Here is a 23,065-nt window from a genome sequence, read left to right on the forward strand (position 1 = left end):
GAATCCTGACCAAAAAATTTGATCATATTACTCCAGTGCTAGCCTCTCTACACTGGCTTCCTGTCAAAGCAAGGGCTGATTTCAAGGTTTTACTGCTAACCTACAAAGCATTACATGGGCTTGCTCCTACCTATCTCTCTGATTTGGTCCTGCCGTACATACCTACACGTACGCTACGGTCACAAGACGCAGGCCTCCTAATTGTCCCTAGAATTTCTAAGCAAACAGCTGGAGGCAGGGCTTTCTCCTATAGAGCTCCATATTTATGGAACGGTCTGCCTACCCATGTCAGAGACGCAAACTCGGTCTCAACCTTTAAGTCTTTACTGAAGACTAATCTCTTCAGTGGGTCATATGATTGAGTGTAGTCTGGCCCAGGAGTGGGAAGGTGAACGGAAAGGCTCTGGAGCAATGAACCGCCCTTGCTGTCTCTGCCTGGCCGGTTCCCCTCTTTCCACTGGGATTCTGCCTCTAACCCTATTACAGGGGCTGAGTCACTGGCTTACTGGGGCTCTCTCATGCCGTCCCTGGAGGGGGTGCGTCACCTGAGTGGGTTGATTCACTGTTGTGGTCATCCTGTCTGGGTTGGCGCCCCCTTGGGTTGTGCCGTGGCGGAGATCTTTGTGGGCTATACTCAGCCTTGTCTCAGGATGGTAAGTTGGTGGTTGAAGATATCCCTCTAGTGGTGTGGGGGCTGTGCTTTGGCAAAGTGGGTGGGGTTATATCCTTCCTGTTTGGCCCTGTCCGGGGTGTCCTCGGATGGGGCCACAGTGTCTCCTGACCCCTCCTGTCTCAGCCTCCAGTATTTATGCTGCAGTAGTTTATGTGTCGGGGGGCTGGGGTCAGTTTGTTATATCTGGAGTACTTCTCCTGTCCTATTCGGTGTCCTGTGTGAATCTAAGTGTGCGTTCTCTCCTTCTCTCTTTCTTTCTCTCTCTCGGAGGACCTGAGCCCTAGGACCATGCCCCAGGACTACCTGACATGATGACTCCTTGCTGTCCCCAGTCCACCTGGCCATGCTGCTGCTCCAGTTTCAACTTCCACCTGACTGTGCTGCTGCTCCAGTTTCAACTGTTCTGCCTTATTATTATTCGACCATGCTGGTCATTTATGAACATTTGAACATCTTGGCCATGTTCTGTTATAATCTCCACCCGGCACAGCCAGAAGAGGACTGGCCACCCCACATAGCCTGGTTCCTCTCTAGGTTTCTTCCTAGGTTTTGGCCTTTCTAGGGAGTTTTTCCTAGCCACCGTGCTTCTACACCTGCATTGCTTGCTGTTTGGGGTTTTAGGCTGGGTTTCTGTACAGCACTTTGAGATATCAGCTGATGTACGAAGGGCTATATAAATAAATTTGATTTGATTTGTATACAGAGATGACCAGTTTACAGAAGAGTATAGAATGCAGTGATGTGTCCTATAAGGAGCATTGGTGGCAAATCTGATGGCCGAAAGGTAAAGAACATATCGCTGGTCGAGAGCACCCTTACCTGTCGATCTATAAATGATGTCTCCGTAATCTAGGTGGTGAACCGTAATCTATTTTATCGGCTAATAACAGCTATCAAACCATTTTATATGTGCAAGTGTAATCTAAAACCACCACCACATTCCCCGTCAGTCATTTCCATGCATTCACATGGGTTGGCTGCCATGGCTAGAGCCAAAGTAAAGCCTCTAATATACAGCACACGCTGCAACGTTTAATGTTCACAATAGGGCTTTTCTACATGGAATGTCGGTTCTTGTGAACCATTCTGCTACCTCTTCTAGTTTATTTGCGTTTCCAGTCACGGAGACCACAGATCCCCCGGTTGGGACAGCCATGTTGATGCCTCTTGTTGTCCGGAAGATAATCACCAACGGACCAGAACTCGCCGGGTCGCAAAGGCATCCGGTTCCACATCAGACAATGACAGGCTTCTGTCAAGAATCTCAGCAAATCAGCATTAGACTAGGAACTCCGCCTATTCAGAGCTATCCAATCGAAATGTAGTTGTGTACAGCTCGGAATAATGTCCGGGTGAACATGCCATGTGGGAAAGATAGGGAGCTGAAAATCCAAGCATTTCTAGCGTGATAATACGTTTTTCGACCAATTGACAATCTACCAATTGCTACCGTTACACATGTATAATGTCCTGCATGTTCCTGAATCTTAGCTAGCTTGTTCAAAGCTAATCGAAAGTATTCTAACGTTAGTTTGTTTACAAGTAGCTAGCTAGCTACTGATATAGACCTAGCAAGTGTTAAAGATGAGTCTTCTACCTCGCACTGCCGAGGAGTTCAGTTCTGCAGAGTACTGGGAACGCTTCTTCAAGAAGAGAGGAGAGAAGGCTTTTGAGTGGTATGGAGACTACAACAAACTCTGTGGCGTGCTGCACAAATACATCAAACCGCGGGATAAGGTGAGCAGATACACTGACAACCTGACATGTAGGAAAATGCCCCCTAAAAATGTTCAGACTCCACAGTCAATTTGTCTTCTGCTGAATTTCTTTCTACTGAAGAGCCATGTACGTCTTGTATTATATGACGCACGGAAGAATTCCTATCCAAATGACAGGGTCCTTTAACAGACTCTTTTATCCAACGCGACTTACAGTCATGCGCATCTTGTCTCGTCTGTCCCAGGTCTTGGTGGTGGGCTGTGGTAACTCTGAGCTGAGTGAGCAGCTGTATGACGTTGGCTACAGACATCTGACCAACATTGACATTAGTGAGACGGTGGTGAATCACATGAATCAGAAGAATGCCAAGCAGCGCCCAGACCTGACCTTCCAGACAGTGGATGCCACCCAGACACCCTACGAGGACGGAAGCTACCAGGCTGTACTGGACAAGGGGACACTGGACGCCATGGCCTCCCAGGAGGGGGCTCTAGCTGGGAGGATGCTGGCTGAGGTGTGCTGGTGTGGAGTAGCTTGTCAGGGATTATAAAATAGTTTAACAAAGCCAGAAGCCCTGCACATAGAGTAGCACTCCATGAGTGTTGGCCACCTCTGGTATACATACCAGTTAAAATGTGTCTTAAAGTTTATTCACATGCAATAAACCCTTTATGCCTTGTGTTTGTGTAGGTGGGCCGTGTCCTGGGTATAGGAGGCCGCTACGTCTGTGTGACCCTGGCCCAGGAGAGTGTCATCAAGCTGGCTGTGGAGCACTTCATCCAGGTAAAAGGCTTAGGTTAGATGCATTGATAGTGATAGATGGTTGCCTTACCTACTTTAATTCAATTCACTCAGGATAAGAGCATTTTCAAAATTATTGAAATGTAGGTGGGCTGGGCTGTGAGACTTCATTGTCTGGGTGACCCAGAGAGCCAGGAGGTCTCTTCCTTCGCTCTGCCTGTCTTCGTATTAGTTTGCACAAAGTTCCGCCAGCCAATGCCCATGCCCATCCTGGAGATGTGCCAAGGGGAGGATGGTGACCCCGTGAGGCTTCCCGTGGTGGGAGACCTGCTGTCTGTGGTGAGAGAGCGCCAGGCGTACGCCATGCTGAGACAGAGGCTCCGTACAGGTACAGACGCGACCTCTACCCCCTCGTTGACCCTCTGCCACGCCCCCACTGGGCGACCCCGCTACACCCTCACCATACAGGACTGCCCCCCTGGTGCCAAGGTTCCCCGTGCAAACCACTTTGCCATCTTCATAGGTGAGAGATAGGATTTGTCGTATATTGGCACACCTGGGTGGAAAAACATGGGTATGTTTGTCTTTCCTTTCTGCTCTTGGCTGCATTCTAAACCTGGCTCTTCCTGTCTCAACCCTGACAGTGCCTCAGGGCAGAGAGACTGATTGGCTGTACGGCTTGGCCGAGGGGCGGGGCCAACTAGCGGCTAGCGCTAACTTCAGACGTCTGGTTGTCGTGGCCATGCACAGAGAGCAGGAGTATACTGACATGCAGGCTGTCCAATCAGAGCTCTCCCCCATGGTGATGGAACTCGCCCCCCCTGGGATGCCAGCCAATCAGAAAGTAGGGAAGTTGTGATTATTCTATTTTGGGTTGTAGTTTAAAAAAACATGTTTCCTAATTTCTCTATCATCTGGCCCCCTTCACCCATTTTCCCCGTCTCCCCATCCCTGTCCCTCCCCCTGTAGGTTCCGTTCCTGTCGGTGGGAGGTGAGCTGGGTTGGAGGGAGGTGGTGAGTCATGGTACCAGTGATCTGAGTGGTCAGTACTCTGTAGAGGATGTGAGAGGAGAGGATGGTCAGCTCTACCGTAGACTGGTGTTCCTGGGTAATGACGGACTGGTCCAGTCAGAGAGCCGCCTCACTAATCCAGCAGCAGGTGAGAACAAACACACACAGTTTTTATTACTTGGTGAGTTCAGTAGCTAACCGTCTCTTTAACTTTAGCAGCAGCCTCGTCTCAGAAGAATAAAAAGAGCAGAAGGAAAGCCAAGCCCTCTGCCCCTCCCCCCATGACAACCCCATCCCAGACACCAGGTGGCGCCCTGGAGGTGGACAAAGGCTATCTATGCTGTGCCCACCACAGGGTCATGGTGGCTGGCCTCGCCATGCTAGGAGTGGGCACCGACCACAACAAAGGTAGGTGTATTTGCCAGCATTGTCTGCAAGTCAGTCGCCCTGTGCCCACATACCTGCCAAATAGCAGTCTGTGTTTGACACTTTTTCTCAAATCCACTTTTTGCCCACAGGAAGTTTGGTCACTTGACACGACAGATCTGATGAATCAGCCAAATGTCTCCTGTCTGTCATGTCTCCTATAACTTCTCTGTAGATGTGTCAGTGCTCCTGGTGGGACTGGGTGGAGGAGGGCTGCCCCAGTTCCTGCGGGACTTTGTACCTGGAGCCAGGGTGGAGGTGGTGGAGCTGGATCCAGCAGTACTGGAGGTGGCTCAGGGATGGTTCGGCTTCACACCTGATGACAGGCTCACTGTCACACTGGGAGATGGACTGGAACACATTAACAACATTGAGAGAGAAGGTGAGAGTGCTGGGAGGGAGGGGGACGAGAGAGGGAGATGAGGAAGAGATACCGGAACACATTTAAGGTGGGAGGGGGAAAGTAAAAGGTTGCTTCGAGCACATTTGTAACCTCGAGCATGCACATGATCAACATTATTCTCTTACCTGTCTAGGTGGTCATCAGTATGATGTCATCATGTTTGATGTGGACAGTAAGGACCCCAGTTTGGGCATGAGCTGTCCTCCTCCTGCCTTTGTAGAAACAGCCTTCCTGGAGAGAGTTGGCAATCTGCTGACATCTCAAGGTACAGTAAGTTTTTTTTTAATAACTTTCAAGGAGCTAGCCTGCTTTATTTTCCAAATCTAAAATGTTACATTTTTCAAAGCCTGGAGACCTAGGTCTTATCGAGGTGTGTCTTGTATCTCACCATATTACACCCTCTGTCCGTCTCTGTCACCCCTCCCCACCAGGTGTGTTCATGTTGAACCTGGTGTGTCGTGACTCTGCATTGAAGAAGAGTGTGTTGGGTCGTGTGCGGGGTGTGTTCCCGCGTGTGCTCTCCCGGGGCATCGAGGGGGAGGTCAACGAGGTGCTGCTGTGCTCCAGGGGAACGGGGGAGACAGGGGTCCCGCCCAGCCTGCTGAAGGCAGGGAAGAATCTACAGGTAGCACTGGGCATGAACAGCAGTAGAGCAGCAACCTGCATCCCTCAGATAGACATCACTGAGCTGCTAGAGGACCTGAATGTGGCATGAGGGAGAGGGGATGAGGAGAAGAGGACAATGTGAAAAAGTATCATTTTAATTCTCAAAATGCTACATGCAATGTATGAAATAAAAATGTTCAGATGTATACTGAACAAAAATATAAATGCTACATGTGATAATTTCAGAGTTGCAGTTCATATTAGGAAATCATTTGATTTAAATAAAATAATTAGGCCCTAACCTATGGATTTCACGACTGGGAATACAGATATGAATCTGTAGAGCGTGGATCAGGAAACCAGTCAGTATCTGGTGTGACACATCTCCTTCCCATAGAGTTTATCAGGCTGTTGATTGTGGCCAATGGACTGTTGTCCCACTCTTCAATGGATTTGCGAAGTTGCTGGATATTGGCGGGAACTGGAACACACTGTCGTACACGTCGATCCAGATCATCCCAAACATGCTCATTGGTTGACATATCTGGTGAGTATGCAAGCTATGGAAGAAGTGGGATATTTTCACCTTCCAGGAAATGTATACAGATCCTTACAACATCAGGTCTTGCATTATCATGCTGAAACATGAGGTGATGGCAGCGGATGAGTGGCACGACAATGGGCCTCAGGATCTCGTTGCGGTTTCTCTGTGCATTCAAGTTGCCATCGATAAAATGCAATTGTGTTGGTTGTCTGTAGGTTATGCCTGCCCTTACCATAACCCCACCGCTACCATGGGGCACTCTGTTCACAACGTTGACATCACCAAACCGCTCACCCACACAATGCCATGTCTGCCATCTGCCCGGTACAGTTGGAACTGGGATTCATCTATGAAGAGCACACTTCTCCTCCAGCGTGCCGGTGGCCATCCAAGGTGAGCATTTGCTCACAGAAGTCTGTTAAAATCAAATCAAATGTTATTTGTCACATACACATGGTTAGCAGATGTTAATGCGAGTGTAGCGAAATGCTTGTGCTTCTAGTTCCGACAATGCAGTAATAACCAACAAGTAATCTAGCTAACAATTCCAAAACTACTACCTTATAGACACAAGTGTAAGGGGATAAAGAATATGTACATAAAGATATATGAGTGAGTGATGGTACAGAGCGGCATAGGCAAGATACAGTAGATGGTATTGAGTGCAGTATATACATATGAGATGAGTATGTAAACAAAGTGGCATAGTTAAAGTGGCTAGTGATACATGTATTACATAAGGATGCAGTAGATGATATAGAGTACAGTATATACATATGAGATGAATAATGTAGGGTATGTAAACATTATATTAGGTAGCATTGTTTAAAGTGGCTAGTGATATATTTTACATCATTTCCCATCAATTCCCATTATTAAAGTGGCTGGAGTTGAGTCAGTGTGTTGGCAGCAGCCACTCAATGTTAGTGCCAAATTCTCTAAAATGACGTTAGAGGTGGCTTATAGTAGAGAAATTAACATTAAATTATCTGGCAACGTCTCTGGTGGACATTCCTGCAGTCAACATGCCAATTGCACGCTCCCTTAAAACTTGAGACATCTGTGGCATTGTATTGTGTGACAACTGCACATTTTAGAGTGGCCATTTTTTGTCCCCAGCACAAGGTGGACCTGTGTAATGATCCTGCTGTTTAATCAGCTTCTTGATATACCACACCTGTCAGGTGGATGGATTATCCTGGCAAAGGAATAATACTCACTAACAGGGATGTAAACAAATTTGTGCACAATTTTAGATAAATATTTTTTGTGCTATGGAAAAATCCCCTGATCTTTTATTTCAGCTCATGAAACATGGGACCAACACATAACATGGGTTTATATTTTTGTTCTGTGTACTTGGTCCCAACAGAATAAATAAACGTTTTATTCTCAAACTTTCTTTGGTGTTTATTGATGATGAACCCTGGAGTGATTTTCTTATGCTATTTTTTTCTGGCAGATTTTCATCTGAAATCTTTTGCATAAAGATCCCCCTACCCACAGCTGATTTGATACAGCACTGCCTCTCACTCAAACATACTCTCTCTCACTGCCAAAGAATGCAGCCGTGTTATTTACAGTAGATGAATCGTGTGGCATGGTTACAGTCTCCAGACTACATGGTCAAGAGAGACAGTTACTGCGAGGTGGGTGTGATTTAAATAGCCCTGGGCTGGAGGCGGGAATATTACCTGTCTGTCAAGCAAAATCAATATTTTAACTGGCCATCTGTTCTGTTAACAGCCATGAATGGGCGTGCAGACTTTCTGGCAACTCCTGCACATATTTGTACGCATGCGCAGAGAGAGACCCGTTAACTGTCAAATTGATCAAATTGTCATCGAGTTGTTTCACTGGCTTAACCGTGTCGAATCAGATTCAAAGTCCACCGGAGGAAATGTTACCTACACGATTCTCTCTTTGACTTTTTGGGATCGTCTTTTCCAACAGGAAGTAAATATTAAACATAGGGTGTAACTTGCGTTTGGGTTAGGCTTGCTCGCACAGGGTGTCTGGACCACGGCGGTGCCAAGTTGGATTTGACAGTACCATTGCTAACGTTAACAGCAAGACAAGAGAGGGAACGGATTTTTAGACCGACTATCAGGTATCCAGACAGCCGCTAGCTAAAAAACTATAAATAATGAATACATATACAAACTTACTATTTGTTTTAGTGGCATGCCGATTCAATAAATATCAACCAGGGCCAGCACTCACTTGAAGTTGTTGTTAGCCCTGCGATAGCTACAATAGCTTGCTCACTGGTTGTTGTCAGCTCAGCTATCAAAATATCCCAAATAACATTATTTTTGAATGCTTAAATTTATACGTGTAAATTTAGCAAATTTGCTTGTCCACAATTATGTCATTCTTCCCAGGTTAACCGAACCAGAAAGTTCGGTCCGGATGGTGTTGTCTGTACAAATTCAGGTGGTTGACAGTCGGACGGGCACTGTCGCCATGGGCAACCGGGGGATGGAGGAGCTGATCCCCTTGGTGAATAGGCTCCAGGACGCCTTCAGCACCATTGGCCAGAGCTGCAACCTAGACCTGCCGCAGATAGCGGTCGTTGGCGGTCAGAGCGCAGGCAAGAGCTCTGTCCTGGAGAACTTTGTGGGCAGGTATGGTAGTCAGACCTAGCTAGTGATCATCAACCATAAGACATCAGCTAATGCACCAGAACCATTCTTGTGCAGGAAACCATTCATGATGTTATTCAATAATGGGTTATTCAGATGCTGGCTGTTTTGAGTTTGGTAGAGATTCATGGTTCCCAACAGTTGACCTCTCCAAATGAATCCACACTGCAGACAGACATCCTCTCCTATTCAGTGAGTGCTAGCATGGGTTGTTTACTAAACCCTCTGCCAAGGGTAGTTGTGTTTGAAGCAGCTGATCCTTCTCCATTGTTACAAATTAGTTAAGTTATGTGACAATAGGCATGATGTGTAAACAAGTGTTTTCAGATCATAGCAGATGGAGATAGGAGACAATAAGATCATCTCCTTTTCTTTCTCTGTATGGTTGGCATGAAGTGGGGGCTCAGAGGAGGAAGGGGAGGATCATCCTACTCAGTGAATTTCATAAAAATAAAAACCGTGAAAGATTAAGTTATCCTTTTTAGATTAAACTATACTAAATATTTTCACGTCACAAAATAACTGATTGAAACACTGTTTTGCAATGAAGGTCTGCAGTAGCAGCAACAGCAGTCTCCACCAGTGTAACTGCTAACCTGCTTGCTGTCAGAGTATGTGAGGGCAGTTGGAAATCCTGCTCATTTATCATGGAGCAGTGATTGTGCACCGCTCCATGTCCTTTCCAACGCTCCACTGAAAACCGCTCCGCTCTCGGAGGAAAAAAAAACTGGCACTCCAAATTTGCTCCATTCATAAAAATCCCAATTTAACCAACAGCCATCTATTTTTGTGACTACCTGGACCTACCATTTGGTTTAGCAGTATTGAAACCAAAGCATATGGATTTGAATGAAAAGTATTTGAATAAACATGAAAAGGTGAATGTAAGAAGTACACATTTCAAATAGACTACATGCCATATTAAACAGCATATAAACACTCTAAATAGGTCAGGAGCCGGACAGGGAGACTAAGAAGGAACGAAAATGAATTATTTAGTCTATATTATTTAAATTATTTCAAGGCTATAGCTTATAAAGAAATACATTGTGAAGCATTTGCAAGTGCGACACAATAGACTGGTAGGGACATAAAGCGCTCAGCATTTAAACAATATTTAGTTGGATTAAATCATTATAGTCTATAATTTGCGCATATAGGCTGTGACTTACTTAGAATGAAATACAAATGAAACGAAAGTGTCTTTTTAATTCATTTTTAGAAACACCAGTTTGGCCAGTCTGTGGATTCAGGTTCGTGCGATGGTGCCTGGAGAGCAGGTCAGCAGCGGAGAATATTCTCTCCGCACTTGCAGAGCCACTGGGGATCCTAAACACCCTTTAGGCCACTCTTGCCAGGCTGGGCAGAGATGCAGAGTTTTTTATATATTTTTTATATAGGCAGGCCTAAAGGTTTCTAGGCAAAATAACCCAATCAAAACGGAAAGCTCCTTGAACGTACGAATATGCCAGGTCTATTGGGCCAAAATCAACTATGGCCTATTGTATAGATAAGAGAACAACATTAACATTGTTTAAGAGATCTGATTTAAAATCAAATACTTTGCTACAATGACACACTTAGTTATCTACCCAACTCTTTCCTTACTTTTAGCATGTGCACGTAGTAAGTACACCATCAGGCCTTTCGTGATAAGTGTATTTTCAGGTCCCACAATGATTCTTTAGTGGTGGACACTACATCACAGCACTCCCTCTCTTGCTCTTGGTCCTCATCTTTGTAATTCACCTTGATTTAGCACCTGTGTGTTCTATCAGTTTCTTTCTGAAAAGATTTAAGATTTATTTACTCCATGACAGTAGCTAAAGCAAGGGGCTATAGCAGCACACAAGTAGACTACAAAGGCATGCTGGGCCAGCCTTGCCCTGAGCTCGTGAAGTGAGCGCTACTAGATCGAAATTGGAGTGGGCGAGAAGGCCGCCGCTCCAGCCTTCTGGAATCTCGCTCCGCTCACATACTCTGTTTCCTGTACACTGTACTGCATGATTGTAGTGGGTTTACTAACGCTTTAGTACTAGTCGCCATGTTGACTATGACGTTCGCAAATATGGTTGACAACGATGTAAGCTGTGTGTAGCGGTTTGGCTTTAAGAAATGTTTTTCGCTGGTCACAGACATATGTGTTGTGCACAGAAGTTCGCAAACGAAGGGAAAATGTGAGAGGAGGAGAGTGCGTAGATGCAAGAAGGAATTATACAACGAACAAAGTGATGATGCTGTTTGTATGTGGCTGCAATAAAAGTGAAGTGTGTATTCATTCCGTCGATTCTGTTGAAAAACGTTTCTTAAACGAAACGAAATCGGGATAAACCTGAATTTGTCCAATTGAAACTCTTATTTGCAACTGTTTGGAATAATGATTGTAGCAACCTCATGATGGTTATAGGGAAAATGTGAGTATCATGTAGTAGCCTAAACCTATCACTGTTACATTGAACTGGGTGAGTGGAATATGAAAGACAGTCATCTAATATCCTGTAATAAAAGCCCATGCTCATCAAAAAAAAGTGTCCTGTCTAATCTAAAAATATTTGGGCTCTAAGGCACTGCATCTCAGTGCTCGAGGCGTCACTACAGACACCCTGGTTCGAATCCAGACTGTATCACAACTGGCTGTGATTGGGAGTCCCATAGGGCTGCACACAATTGGCCAGCGTTGTCCGGGTTTTTATTTGTTTTATTTTTATTTCACCTTTATTTAACCAGGTAGGCTAGTTGAGAACAAGTTCTCATTTACAACTGTGACCTGGCCAAGATAAAGCAAAGCAGTGTGAACAGACAACAACACAGAATTACACATGGGATAAACAATAAACAAGTCAATAACACAGTAGAAAAAAAATAGTCTATATACATTGTGTGCAAAAGGCATGAGGAGGTAGGCAATAAATAGGCCATAGGAGCGAATAATGACAATTTAGCAGATTAACACTGGAGTGATAAATGATCAGATGATCATGTGCAAGTAGAGATACTGGTGTGCAAAAGAGCAGAAAAGTAAATAAATAAAAACAGCATGGGATGAGGTAGGTAAATTGGGTGGGCTATTTACAGATGGACTATGTACAGCTGCAGCGATAGGTTAGCTGCTCAGATAGCAGATGTTTAAAGTTGGTGAGGGAAATAAAAGTCTCCAACTTCAGCGATTTTTACAATTCGTTCCAGTCACAGGCAGCAGAGAACTGGAAGGAAAGGCGGCCAAATGAGGTGTTGGCTTTAGGGATCATCAATGAGATACACCTGCTGGAGCGCGTGCTACGGGTGGGTGTTGCCATCGTGACCAGTGAACTGACATAAGGCGGAGCTTTACCTAGCATGGACTTGTAGATGACCTGGAGCCAGTGGGTCTGGTGACGAATATGTAGCGAGGGCCAGCCGACTAGAGCATACAGGTCGCAGTGGTGGGTGGTATAAGGTGCTTTAGTAACAAAACGGATGGCACTGTGATAAACTGCATCTAGTTTGCTGAGTAGAGTATTGGAAGCTATTTTGTAGATGACATCGCCAAAGTCGAGGATCGGTAGGATAGTCAGTTTTACTAGGGTAAGTTTGGCGGCGTGAGTGAAGGAGGCTTTGTTGCGAAATAGAAAGCAGACTCTAGATTTGATTTTGGATTGGAGATGTTTGATATGAGTCTGGATGGAGAGTTTACAGTCTAGCCAGACACCTACAGTAGGTACTTATAGATGTCCACATATTCTAGGTCGGAACCATCCAGGGTGGTGATGCTAGTCGGGCGTGCAGGTGCAGGCAGCGAACGGTTGAAAAGCATGCATTTGGTTTTACTAGTGTTTAAGAGCAGTTGGAGGCCACGGAAGGAGTGTTGTATGGCATTGAAGCTCGTTTGGAGGCTAGATAGTGTCCAAGGAAGGGCCAGAAGTATACAGAATGGTGTCATCTGCGTAGAGGTGGATCAGGGAATCGCCCGCAGCAAGAGCAACATCATTGATATATACAGAGAAAAGAGTCGGCCAGTGTAGGCCGTTATTGTAAATAAGAATTTGTTCTTAACTGACTTGCATTGTTAAATATACAGTAGCAAGAAAAAGTATGTGGACCCTTTGGAATTACCTGGATTTCTGCATAAATTGGTCATCAAATTTGATCTGATCTTCATCTAACAACAGACAAACAGTGTGCTTGAACTAATAACACAAATTATTGTATTTTTCTTTTCTATATTGAATACATCATTTAAACATTCACAGTGTAGGTTGGAAAAAGTATGTGAACCCCTATGCAAATTACTTCTCCAAAAGCTAATTGTAGTCAGAAGTCAGCTTGGAGATTGGAGATGTTGGTTAGACCTGCCTTGCCCTATAAAAAACACTCACAAAATGTGAGTTTGCTATTCACAAGAAGCATTGCCTGATGTGAACTATGCCTCGAACAAAAGAGATCTCAGAAGACCTAAGATTAAGAATTGTTGACTTGCATAAGGCTGGAAAGGGTTACAAAATAATCTCTAAAAGCCTTGATGTTCATCAGTCCATGGTAACACAAATTGTCTATAAATGGAGAAAGTTCAGCACTGTTGCTACTCTCCCTAGGAGTGGCCATCCTGCAAAGATGGCTGCAAGTGCACAGCGCAGAATGCTCAATAAGGTTAGGAAGAATCCTAGAGTGCCAGCTAAAGACTTACAGAAATCTCTGGAATATGCTAACATCTCTGTTGACGAGTCTACGATACATAAAACACTAAACAAGAATGCACGGAAGAAGCCACTGCTGTCCAAAAAAACATTGCTGCGCATCTGACGTTTGCAAAAGTGCACCTGGGTGTTCCAACAGAGCTACTGGCAAAATATTCTGTAGACTGATGAAACTACAGTTGAGTTGTTTGGAAGGAACACACAACACTATGTGTGGAGAAAAAAGGCACAGCACACCAACATCTCAACCTCATCCCAACTGTAAAGTATGGTGGAGGGAGCATCATGGTTTGGTGTTGCTTTGCTGCCTCAGGGCCTGGACAGCTTGCTATCATTGACGGAACAATGAATTCCCAAGTTTATCAAGACATTTTGCAGGAGAATGTTAGGCTATCTGTCCGCCAATTGAAGCTCAAAAGATGTTGGGTGATGCAACAGGACAACGACCAAAAACACAGATGTAAATCAACAACAGAATGAACGGAACTACAGAAAATGTTTGGTTGAGGTTATTGCTTGCAGTTTTGTAAAGAGGAATGGCCAAAAAGGAGGGTCAACCAGTTATTGCTGCCAAAGGAGGGTCAACCAGTTATTAAATCCAAGCGTTCACATACTTTTGCCACCCTGCACTGTGAATGTTTACACGGTGTGTTCAAAAAAGACACGAAAACGATTAATTGTTTGTGTTTATTAGTTTCAGCAGACTGTGTTTGTCTATTGTTGTGACCTAGATGAAGATCTCATCAAATCTTATGACCAATTTATGCAGAAATTGAGATATTATGAAGGGTTCACATAATTTTTCTTGCCACTGTATATACACTACCGTTCAAAAGTTTGGGGACACCAGTCTCAACATCAACAGTGAAGAGGTGACTCCGGGATGCTGGCCTTCGAGGCAGAGTTCCTCTGTCTAGTGTCTGTGTTCTTTTGTCCATCTTAATCTTTTTTTTTATTGGCCAGACCTGAGGTATATGACTTTTTCTTTGAAACTCTGCCTAGAAGGCCAGCATCCCAGAGTCACCTCTTCACTGTTGATGTTGAGACTGGTGTTTTGCGGGTACTATTTAATGACGCTGCCAGTTGAGGACTTGTGAGGCGTCTGTTTCTCAAACTAAACACTCTAATGTACTTGTCCTCTTGCTCAGTTGTGCACCGAGGCCTCCAACTCCTCTTTCTTTTCTGGTTAGAGCCAGTTTGCGCTGTTCTGTCAAGGGGGTAGTACACAGCGTTGTACGAGATCTTCAGTTTCTTGGGAATTTCTCGCATGGAATAGACTGACGAGTTTCAGAAGAATGTTCTTTGTTTCTAGCCATTTTGAGCCTGTAATCGAACCCACAAATGCTGATTTTATTTTTACATTTTTTAAAATTTCACCTTTATTTAACCAGGTAAGCTCGTCGACCAAGTTCTCATTAACAACTGCGACCTGGCCAAGATAAAGCAAAGTAGTGCGACACAAACAACAACAGAGTTACACATGGAATAAGCAAGCGTACAGTCAATAACACAATAGAAAAAAAAGAAAATACAGTGTGTGCAAATGGCCTGAGGAGGTAAGGCAATAAATAGGCCATAGTAGCAAAGTAATTACAATTTATCAAATGAACACTGGAGTGATAGATGAGCAGATGGTGATGTGCAAATAGAAGTACTGGTGTGCAAAAGAGCAGAAAAGTAAATAAAAACAATATGGGGATGGGGTAGGTAGATTGGGTGGGCTATTTACAGATGGGCTATATACAGCTGCAGCGATCGGTTAGCTGCTCAGATAGCTGATGTTTAAAGTTAGTGAGGGAAATATAAGTCCCCAGCTTCAGCGATTTTTGCAATTCGTTCCAGTCGTTGGCAGCAGAGAACTGGAAGGAAAGGCGGCCAAAGGGGGTGTTGGCTTTGGGGATGACCAATGAGATATACCTGCTGGAGCGAGTGCTACAGGTGGGTGTTGTTATTGTGACCAGTGAGCTGAGATAAGGCAGAGCTTTACCTCAAATCAAAATCAAATCCAATTTATTTATATAGCCCTTCGTACATCAGCTGATATCTCAAAGTGCTGTACAGAAACCCAGCCTAAAATCCCAAACAGCAAGCAATGCAGGTGTAGAAGCACGGTGGCTAGGAAACACTCCCTAGAAAGGCCAAAACCTAGGAAGAAACCTAGAGAGGAACCAGGCTGCGTGGGGTGGCCAGTCCTCTTCTGGCTGTGCCGGGTGGAGATTATAACAGAGCATGGCCAAGATGTTCAAATGTTCATAAATGACCAGCATGGTCAAATAATAATAAGGCAGAACAGTTGAAACTGGAGCAGCAGCACGGCCAGGTGGACTGGGGACAGCAAGGAGTCATCATGTCAGATAGTCCTGGGGCATGGTCCTAGGGCTCAGGTCCTCCGAGAGAGAGAAAGAAAGAGAGAATTAGAGAGAGCATATGTGGGGTGGCCAGTCCTCTTCTGGCTGTGCCGGGTGGAGATTATAACAGAGCATGGCCAAGATGTTCAAATGTTCATAAATGACCAGCATGGTCAAATAATAATAAGGCAGAACAGTTGAAACTGGAGCAGCAGCACGGCCAGGTGGACTGGGGACAGCAAGGAGTCATCATGTCAGGTAGTCCTGGGGCATGGTCCTAGGGCTCAGGTCCTCCGAGAGAGAGAGAGAAAGAGAGAATTAGAGAACGCACACTTAGATTCACACAGGACACCGAATAGGACAGGAGAGGTACTCCAGATATAACAAACTGACCCTAGCCCCCCGACACATAAAACTACTGCAGCATAAATACTGAAGGCTGAGACAGGAGGGGTCAGGAGACACTGTGGCCACATCCGAGGACACCCCCGGACAGGGCCAAACAGGAAGGATATAACCCCACCCACTCTGCCAAAGCACAGCCCCCACACCACTAGAGGGATATCTTCAACCACCAACTTACCATCCTGAGACAAGGCAGAGTATAGCCCACAAAGATCTCCGCCATGGCACAACCCAAGGGGGGGCGCCAACCCAGACAGGACGACCACAACAGTGAATCAACCCACTCAGGTGACGCACCCCCTCCAGGGACGGCATGAGAGAGCCCCAGTAAGCCAGTGACTCAGCCCCTGTAATAGGGTTAGAGGCAGAGAATCCCAGTGGAAAGAGGGGAACCGGCCAGGCAGAGACAGCAGGGGCGGTTCGTTGCTCCAGAGCCTTTCCGTTCACCTTCCCACTCCTGGCCAGACTACACTCAATCATATGACCCACTGAAGAGATAAGTCTTCAGTAAAGACTTAAAGGTTGAGACCGAGTTTGCGTCTCTGACATGGGTAGGCAGACCGTTCCATAAAAATGGAGCTCTATAGGAGAAAGCCCTGCCTCCAGCTGTTTGCTTAGAAATTCTAGGGACAATTAGGAGGCCTGCGTCTTGTGACCGTAGCGTACGTGTAGGTATGTACGGCAGGACCAAATCAGAGAGATAGGTAGGAGCAAGCCCATGTAATGCTTTGTAGGTTAGCAGTAAAACCTTGAAATCAGCCCTTGCTTTGACAGGAAGCCAGTGTAGAGAGGCTAGCACTGGAGTAATATGATCAAATTTTTGGTCAGGATTCTAGCAGCCGTATTTAGCACTAACTGAAGTTTATTTAGTGCTTTCTCCGGGTAGCCGGAAAGTAGAGCATTGCAGTAGTCTAACCTAGAAGTGACAAAAGCATGGATTAATTTTTCTGCATCATTTTTGGACAGAAAGTTTCTGATTTTTGCAATGTTACGTAGATGGAAAAAGCTGTCCTTGAAACAGTCTTGATATGTTCTTTAAAAGAGAGATCAGGGTCCAGAGTAACTCCGAGGTCCTTCACAGTTTTATTTGAGACGACTGTACAACCATTAAGATTAATTGTCAGATTCAACAGGAGATCTCTTTGTTTCTTGGGACCTAGAACAAGCATCTCGGTTTTGTCCGAGTTTAAAAGTAGAAAGTTTACAGACATTCACTTCTTATGTCTGAAACACATGCTTCTAGCGAGGGCAATTTTTTGGGCTTCACCATGTTTCATTGAAATGTACAGCTGTGTGTCATCTGCATAGCAGTGAAAGTTAACATTATGTTTTCGAATGACATCCCCAAGAGGTAAAATATATAATGAAAACAATAGTGGTCCTAAAACGGAACCTTGAGGAACACCGAAATTTACAGTTGATTTGTCAGAGGACAAACCATTCACAGAGACAAACTGATATCTTTCCGACAGATAAGATCTAAACCAGGCCAGAACTTGTCCGTGTAGACCAATTTGGGTTTCCAATCTCTCCAAAAGAATGTGGTGATCGATGGTATCAAAAGCAGCACTAAGGTCTAGGAGCACGAGGACAGATGCAGAGCCTCGGTCCGATGCCATTAAAATGTCATTTACCTCCTTCACAAGTGCCGTCTCAGTGCTATGATGGGGTCTAAAACCAGACTGAAGCATTTCGTATACATTGTTTGTCTTCAGGAAGGCAGTAAGTTGCTGCGCAACAGCCTTTTTAAAAATTTTTGAGAGGAATGGAAGATTCGATATAGGCCGATAGTTTTTTATATTTTCTGGGTCAAGGTTTGGCTTTTTCAAGAGAGGCTTTATTACTGCCACTTTTAGTGAGTTTGGTACACATCCGGTGGATAGAGAGCCGTTTATTATGTTCAACATAGGAGGGCCAAGCACAGGAAGCAGCTCTTTCAGTAGTTTAGTTGGAATAGGGTCCAGTATGCAGCTTGAAGGTTTAGAGGCCATGATTATTTTCATCATTGTGTCAAGAGATATAGTACTAAAACACTTGATTGTCTCCTTTGATCCTAAGTCCTGGGAGAGTTGTGCAGACTCAGGACAACTGAGCTTTGAAGGAATACGCAGATTTAAAGAGGAGTCCGTAATTTGCTTTCTAATAATCATAATCTTTTCCTCAAAGAAGTTCATGAATTTATCACTGCTAAAGTGAAAGTCATCCTCTCTTGGGGAATGCTGCTTTTTAGTTAGCTTTGCGACAGTATCAAAAAGGAATTTCGGATTGTTCTTATTTTCCTCAATTAAGTTAGAAAAATAGGATGATCGAGCAGCAGTAAGGGCTCTACGGTACTGCACGGTACTGTCTTTCCAAGCTAGTCGGAAGACTTCCAGTTTGGTGTGGCGCCATTTCCGTTCCAATTTTCTGGAAGCTTGCTTCAGAGCTCGGGTATTTTCTGTGTACCAGGGAGCTAGTTTCTTATGAGAAATGTTTTTAGTTTTTAGGGGTGCAACTGCATCCTAGGGTATTGCGCAAGGTTAAATTGAGTTCCTCAGTTAGGTGGTTAACTGATTTTTGTCCTCTGGCATCCTTGGGTAGACAGAGGGAATCTGGAAGGACATCAAGGAATCTTTGTGTTGTCTGTGAATTTATAGCACGACTTTTGATGTTCCTTGGTTGGGGTCTGAGCAGATTATTTGTTGCAATTGCAAACGTAATAAAATAGTGGTCCGATAGTCCAGGATTATGAGGAAAAACATTAAGATCCACAACATTTATTCCATGGGACAAAACTAGGTCCAGTGTATGACTGTGACAGTGAGTGGGTCCAGAGACATGTTGGACAAAACCCACTGAGTCGATGAGTTTCTCCGAAAGCCTTTTGGAGTGGGTCTGTGGACTTTTCCATGTGAATATTAAAGTCACCAAAGATTAGAATATTATCTGCTATGACTACAAGGTCCGATAGGAATTCAGGGAACTCTGTGAGGAACGCTGTATATGGCCCAGGAGGCCTGTAAACAGTAGCTATAAAAAGTGATTGAGTAGGCTGCATAGATTTCATGACTAGAAGCTCAAAAGACGAAAACGTCATTTTTTGGGGGGTAAATTGAAATTTGCTATCGTAAATGTTAGCAACACCTCCGTCTTTGCGGGATGCACGGGGGATATGGTCACTAGTGTAGCCAGGAGGTGAGGCCTCATTTAACACAGTAAATTCATCAGGCTTAAGCCATGTTTCAGTCAGGCCAATCACATCAAGATTATGATCAGTGATTAGTTCATTGACTATAACTGCCTTTGAAGTAAGGGATCTAACATTAAGTAGCCCTATTTTGAGATGTGAGGTATCATGATCTCTTTCAATAATGACAGGAATGGAGGTGGTCTTTATCCTAGTGAGATTGCTAAGGCGAACACCGCCATGTTTAGTTTTGCCCAACCTAGGTCGAGGCACAGACACGGTCTCAATGCTGATAGCTGAGCTGACTACACTGACTGTGCTAGAGGCAGACTCCACTATGCTGGCAGGCTGGCTAACAGCCTGCTGCCTGGCCTGCACCCTATTTCATTGTGGAGCTAGAGGAGTTAGAGCCCTGTCTATGTTGGTAGATAAGATGAGAGCACCCCTCGCTAGGATGGAGTCCATCACTCCTCAGCAGTTCAGGCTTGGTCCTGTTTGTGGGTGAGTCCCAGAAAGAGGGCCAATTATCTACAAATTCTATCTTTTGGGAGGGGCAGAAAACAGTTTTCAACCAGCGATTGAGTTGTGAGACTCTGCTGTAGAGCTCATCACTCCCCCTAACTGGGAGGGGGCCAGAGACAATTACTCGATGCCGATACATCTTTCTAGCTGATTTACACGCAGAAGCTATGTTGCGCTTGGTGATCTCTGACTGTTTCATCCTAACATCGTTGGTGCCGACTTGGATAACAATATCTCTATACTCTCTACACTCGCCAGTTTTAGCTTTAGCCAGCACCATCTTCAGATTAGCCTTAACGTCGGTAGCCCTGCCCCCTGGTAAACAGTGTATGATCGCTGGATGATTCGTTTTAAGTCTAATACTGCGGGTAATGGATTCGCCAATGACTAGAGTTTTCAATTTGTCAGAGCTAATGGTGGGAAGCTTCGGCGTCTCAGACCCCGTAGTAACGGGAGGAGTAGAGACCAGAGAAGACTCGGCCTCAGACTCCGACTCGCTGCTTAATGGGGAAAACCGGTTGAAAGTTTCTGTCGGCTGAATGAGCGACACCGGTTGAGCGTTCCTACAGCATTTCCTTCCAGAAACCGTGAGAAAGTTGTCCGGCTGCGGGGACTGTGCCAGGGGATTTATACTACTATCTGTACTTACTGGTGGCAGAGACGCTGTTTCATCCTTTCCTACACTGAAATTACCCTTGCCTAACGATTGCGTCTGAAGCTGGGCATGTAGCACAGCTATCCTCGCCGTAAGGCGAGTACAGCGACTGCAATTAGAAGGCATCATGTTAATGTTACTACTTAGCTTCGGCTGTTGGAGGTCCTGACGAATCGTGTCCAGATAGAGCGTCCGGAGTGAAAAAGTTGAGGAAAAATATATATATATAAACGGTAATTAAAAAGTAAAAACCGTAAAGTTGTCAGGTAGCAAAATAGGTTGGCAACAAAATGCACAGCAACTCGAAAACAAGTCTGCAACAAGTCTGCAAGTTGTGACCGGAAATGACGTCAACACGCAGTATCCCCAGAGGATTTAGCATAGACTTATAGATGACCTGGGGCCTGGCGACGAATATGTAGTGAGGGCCAGCTGACTAGAGCATACAGGTCGCAGTGGTGGATGGTATAAGTGGCTTTGGTGACAAAACGGATGGCACTGTGATAGACTGCATCCAGTTTGCTGAGTAGAGTATTGGAAGCTATTTTGTAAATGACATCGCCGAAGTCGAGGATTGGTAGGATAGTCAGTTTTACGAGGGTATGTTTGGCGGCGTGAGTGAAGGAGGCTTTGTTGTTCCAGATACGCAACTAGTCTAAAGAAGGCCAGTTTTTTTATTGCTTCTTTAATCAAAACAACAGTTTTCAGCTGTGCTAACATAATTGCAAAAGGGTTTTCTAATGATCAATTAGCCTTTTAAAATGATAAACTTGGATTAGCTAACACAATGTGCCATTGGAACACAGGAGTGATGGTTGCTGATAATGGGTCTCTGTACACCTATGTAGATATTCCATAAAAAGTCAGCCGTTTCCAGCTACAATAGTCATTTACAACATTAACAATGTCTACACTGTATTTCTGATCAATTTGATGTTATTTTAATGAACAAACAATATGCATTTCTTTCAAAAACAAGGACATTTCTAAGTGACCCCAAACTTTTGAACGGTAGTGTATATATATTTTTATTTAAACAGCATTAACCGCCAATGTTGGCATTTGAGAGTGAAGTGGTTACTTGATGCCTGATATGGCTGTGTGAGAGTGATGGCTGTGTGAGAGTGATGGCTGTGTGACAGTGACCAGCACTTGGTGGCTTATCTAGCAGGCTCCCTGCTGAGGACTGGGTCTGTGCTGAAGGACTGGAATCAGAGAGAGGTCAGGGAACAGAGTATGCCTTAGAGCATGTGCAGTCAGTCATTGAGCTAACAGAGCTGAACTGAAGAGGGCATTGTGTACCTTTCTTCCCTCTCTCTGTGTGCTGATGCTTGATGTCTCCTTACTGACTGACATATAAGCAGGACCTCTTTCAGACAGGAATGACGCAGCCTCTACTTCATTTCCTCTCAACTGACCCTGGAGGAGAGCTGTTGACCTGGTGAGAACTCTCTCTGCTGCCGTACGACACACAGACACACGCCCACAGTAACAGGCTAACAACAGCACTGAAGCGTGTCCTTGGCAGAATGTGTCCCCTTTATCAGTGTTTTCTGTCTCTGACTCACTGACTTCATGTCTGAAGGCTGAATCCAGCTGTATCTCCTGCCCTGAGTGTCAGTCCTTCCTCTCTCCAGGGATGTTGTGTTGTCACAGCTGAATTATAAATGGAGGTAGGATGCTGTAAAATAAATACAAAATGGGACAACAGGAAAAAGGTGGCACTCTGAAGTTGGAATGAAAGACAATAAATACGTCATCGTGTTTTCCACCCATTATTGCTTTGTACTTGATACTGTAGCCTGAGTGGGGGCTTGTTTTGACATTGAGATGTAGAGCTATTGTATGTAGAGCTATTGTAATACGTTAGAGATGCTTCAGGTTCCAATGGTGTGCTTGATATCATCTTTCTCTTGTCTTTTAAAAGTAAAACAAACCTCCACTAGCTGTGTCCTAGTCATCACACATAAATGAACATGCCCCTGCCTGCACTGGAAAAACCTAGACCGGTATGTAAGCCCTCCACAAATAAGTGTTGTAGCAGTAGTAGTAAAGATGGTGAGGTTGAGAGAGCCAGTCTAGTATTTCAGACTCTGATAAAATGTGCTGGCTCGACTTGGCCAAGTGTGCATTGGCTCTGAGCCTCTGACTGCCCTGGCATTGTGCCTCAGAGTGGAGCTTCCTCTATAGAGCTAATACACAGACACACTGTGTATCTGTTGTTTAGCAGTGAGAGAGATGCCTGAGGGGGTCAGTCTTTCATCTCCTGACTCTTCTATTCCTCTATCCCATTTCTCTTCCTCTCCTCTCAGGGACTTCCTCCCCCGGGGTTCTGGCATTGTCACCCGCAGACCCTTGGTCCTCCAGCTCATCTCTGCCAGCACAGGTACACACACACACACACACACACACACACACACACACACACACACACACACACACACACACACACACACACACACACACACACACACACACACACACACACACACACGTGATGTAGGATACATCACATTAGACTTCTGTCA

At 44.9% G+C, this 23,065-nt stretch overlaps 2 protein-coding genes across 6 annotated transcripts in view; both read left to right on the forward strand.

Moving 5' to 3' along the window:
• The first annotated feature begins 1,941 nt into the window (after positions 1-1,941).
• eef1aknmt (eEF1A lysine and N-terminal methyltransferase) lies at positions 1,942-5,804 on the forward strand. 2 transcript variants are annotated; one of them, XM_024421769.2, is made up of 10 exons: positions 1,942-2,410; positions 2,637-2,906; positions 3,083-3,175; positions 3,281-3,656; positions 3,778-3,977; positions 4,103-4,292; positions 4,364-4,552; positions 4,746-4,952; positions 5,107-5,238; positions 5,405-5,804. In XM_024421769.2, the coding sequence occupies exons 1-10, from the start codon at positions 2,258-2,260 to the stop codon at positions 5,686-5,688; spliced, it is 2,094 nt and encodes a 697-aa protein (XP_024277537.1). In that variant the 5' UTR covers positions 1,942-2,257; the 3' UTR covers positions 5,689-5,804. The 2 variants fall into 2 exon arrangements, with proteins under 2 accessions (XP_024277537.1, XP_024277536.1); XM_024421768.2 differs by having other exon boundaries at positions 1,945-2,410; positions 4,361-4,552.
• Positions 5,805-7,909: 2,105 nt separating this feature from the next.
• LOC112251086 (dynamin-2) overlaps positions 7,910-23,065 on the forward strand; it is a 34,477-nt gene continuing 19,321 nt past the window's right edge. For 2 of the 4 annotated variants that reach the window (XM_042322215.1, XM_042322217.1), the window contains exons 1-3: positions 7,910-8,233; positions 8,508-8,750; positions 22,850-22,923. In XM_042322215.1, the coding sequence (XP_042178149.1) occupies positions 8,536-8,750; positions 22,850-22,923 (289 nt within the window). In that variant the 5' untranslated portion in view covers positions 7,910-8,233; positions 8,508-8,535. The remainder of the gene's footprint in view (positions 8,234-8,507; positions 8,751-22,849; positions 22,924-23,065) is intronic. The other 2 variants (XM_042322214.1, XM_042322216.1) reach the window with 1 other exon arrangement.

Source organism: Oncorhynchus tshawytscha, linkage group LG05 (genome assembly GCF_018296145.1).
Source record: "Oncorhynchus tshawytscha isolate Ot180627B linkage group LG05, Otsh_v2.0, whole genome shotgun sequence".
NCBI classification, from domain to species: domain Eukaryota; kingdom Metazoa; phylum Chordata; class Actinopteri; order Salmoniformes; family Salmonidae; genus Oncorhynchus; species Oncorhynchus tshawytscha.